Source organism: Frankliniella occidentalis, unplaced genomic scaffold, assembly GCF_000697945.3.
Source record: "Frankliniella occidentalis isolate FOCC.00 unplaced genomic scaffold, Focc_3.1 Scaffold37, whole genome shotgun sequence".
NCBI classification, from domain to species: Eukaryota; Metazoa; Arthropoda; class Insecta; order Thysanoptera; family Thripidae; genus Frankliniella; species Frankliniella occidentalis.
Window position 1 is genome coordinate 189,359 of NW_026267167.1, and position 1,020 is coordinate 190,378.

The following is a 1,020-nucleotide window of genomic DNA, read 5'->3' on the forward strand; positions in this document are numbered from 1 at the left end:
GAGAGAATCGTGCTGCACAAAATTCATATTGTTTCTAGTAATAAACTTCGTTCTTAAACATAAATCAAAATCATAAACCATATTGGGTCTAAATAGAACGTAGTATTACAGTTGTCGGTGCAAGTGTGAATTTACTATTACTGATTTCATATTAGTGTCCAAGATATCCAGAAAAATTAACCTTATGCCTTCCTCAGTACACCTAGAAAATTGTTTTCTTATATTGAAAAAGAAGGAACTGTCCCTATTTAAACAACGGAACGTTTTTTCTTCCTTTCTTCATAAATAAAGTTTATTAAAAAGAACAACGGATTGCCTTAATTTCAAAAAAAGGGGATGGAATGAGGAATTATTTTAAAAAATACACGAATTCGATTGATGGTAACTGTTGTTTTTTTCGTGTTGCAGGGTTACCACCAGCAGAGCTACAGCCAGCCCGAGCACCACGCCCGACGGGCACTACCACCCCACCCACGCGTTCGCGAGCTCCACGAGCATGGCGCCGCCACCGAGTACCTTATGCAGTTCCCCGGCGAGGTCAGTACCGACCGTCAATCGACAATGTAGTACTTTTGACAAATCCAATGTAAATTTTATGCGAGATTTTATGTGTAACAAAACAACAACAAAAACAACAAAATAAACGTTGGGGTCTAAAAATCGCAGTTAGAAAATGAGAGTATGAAAAATCCGGAAAAATCACGGTGCTGCAAGACAAAATTGGCAATTAAAATTAACCGTTTACAAGTATACAAAGTACACATTTGAATTGACAGAGTACATGGTCCGGCCGCCATATTCGTGAAGCAACTTCTTCCTTTCTTATTCTTCTGTCTTTGTTCTGAACAAACAGTTAATGGTTTTGTCCCATATTATGGAGATGGGTGAACCGCACAAAAACGGAAATTTGTTTTCAATCCTGCATGCAAAAGATGTAAGTTATAGATGCATTCAAACCGGTTTTTGCCGAACTTCGCACGACGAAAATTAAAACGTGGGGATAACGTTGTTGCACTTTAC

General features: G+C 38.2%; 1 protein-coding gene across 1 annotated transcript in view; it reads left to right on the forward strand.

Moving 5' to 3' along the window:
- The window catches only part of LOC127749171 (disks large 1 tumor suppressor protein-like), a 28,977-nt gene extending 28,395 nt beyond the window's left edge, over positions 1 to 582 (forward strand). Inside the window, exon 4 of the mRNA XM_052266300.1 lies at positions 409 to 582. Within this exon, the coding sequence (XP_052122260.1) occupies positions 409 to 567 (159 nt within the window). The 3' untranslated portion in view covers positions 568 to 582. The remainder of the gene's footprint in view (positions 1 to 408) is intronic.
- Positions 583 to 1,020: the final 438 nt, after the last annotated feature.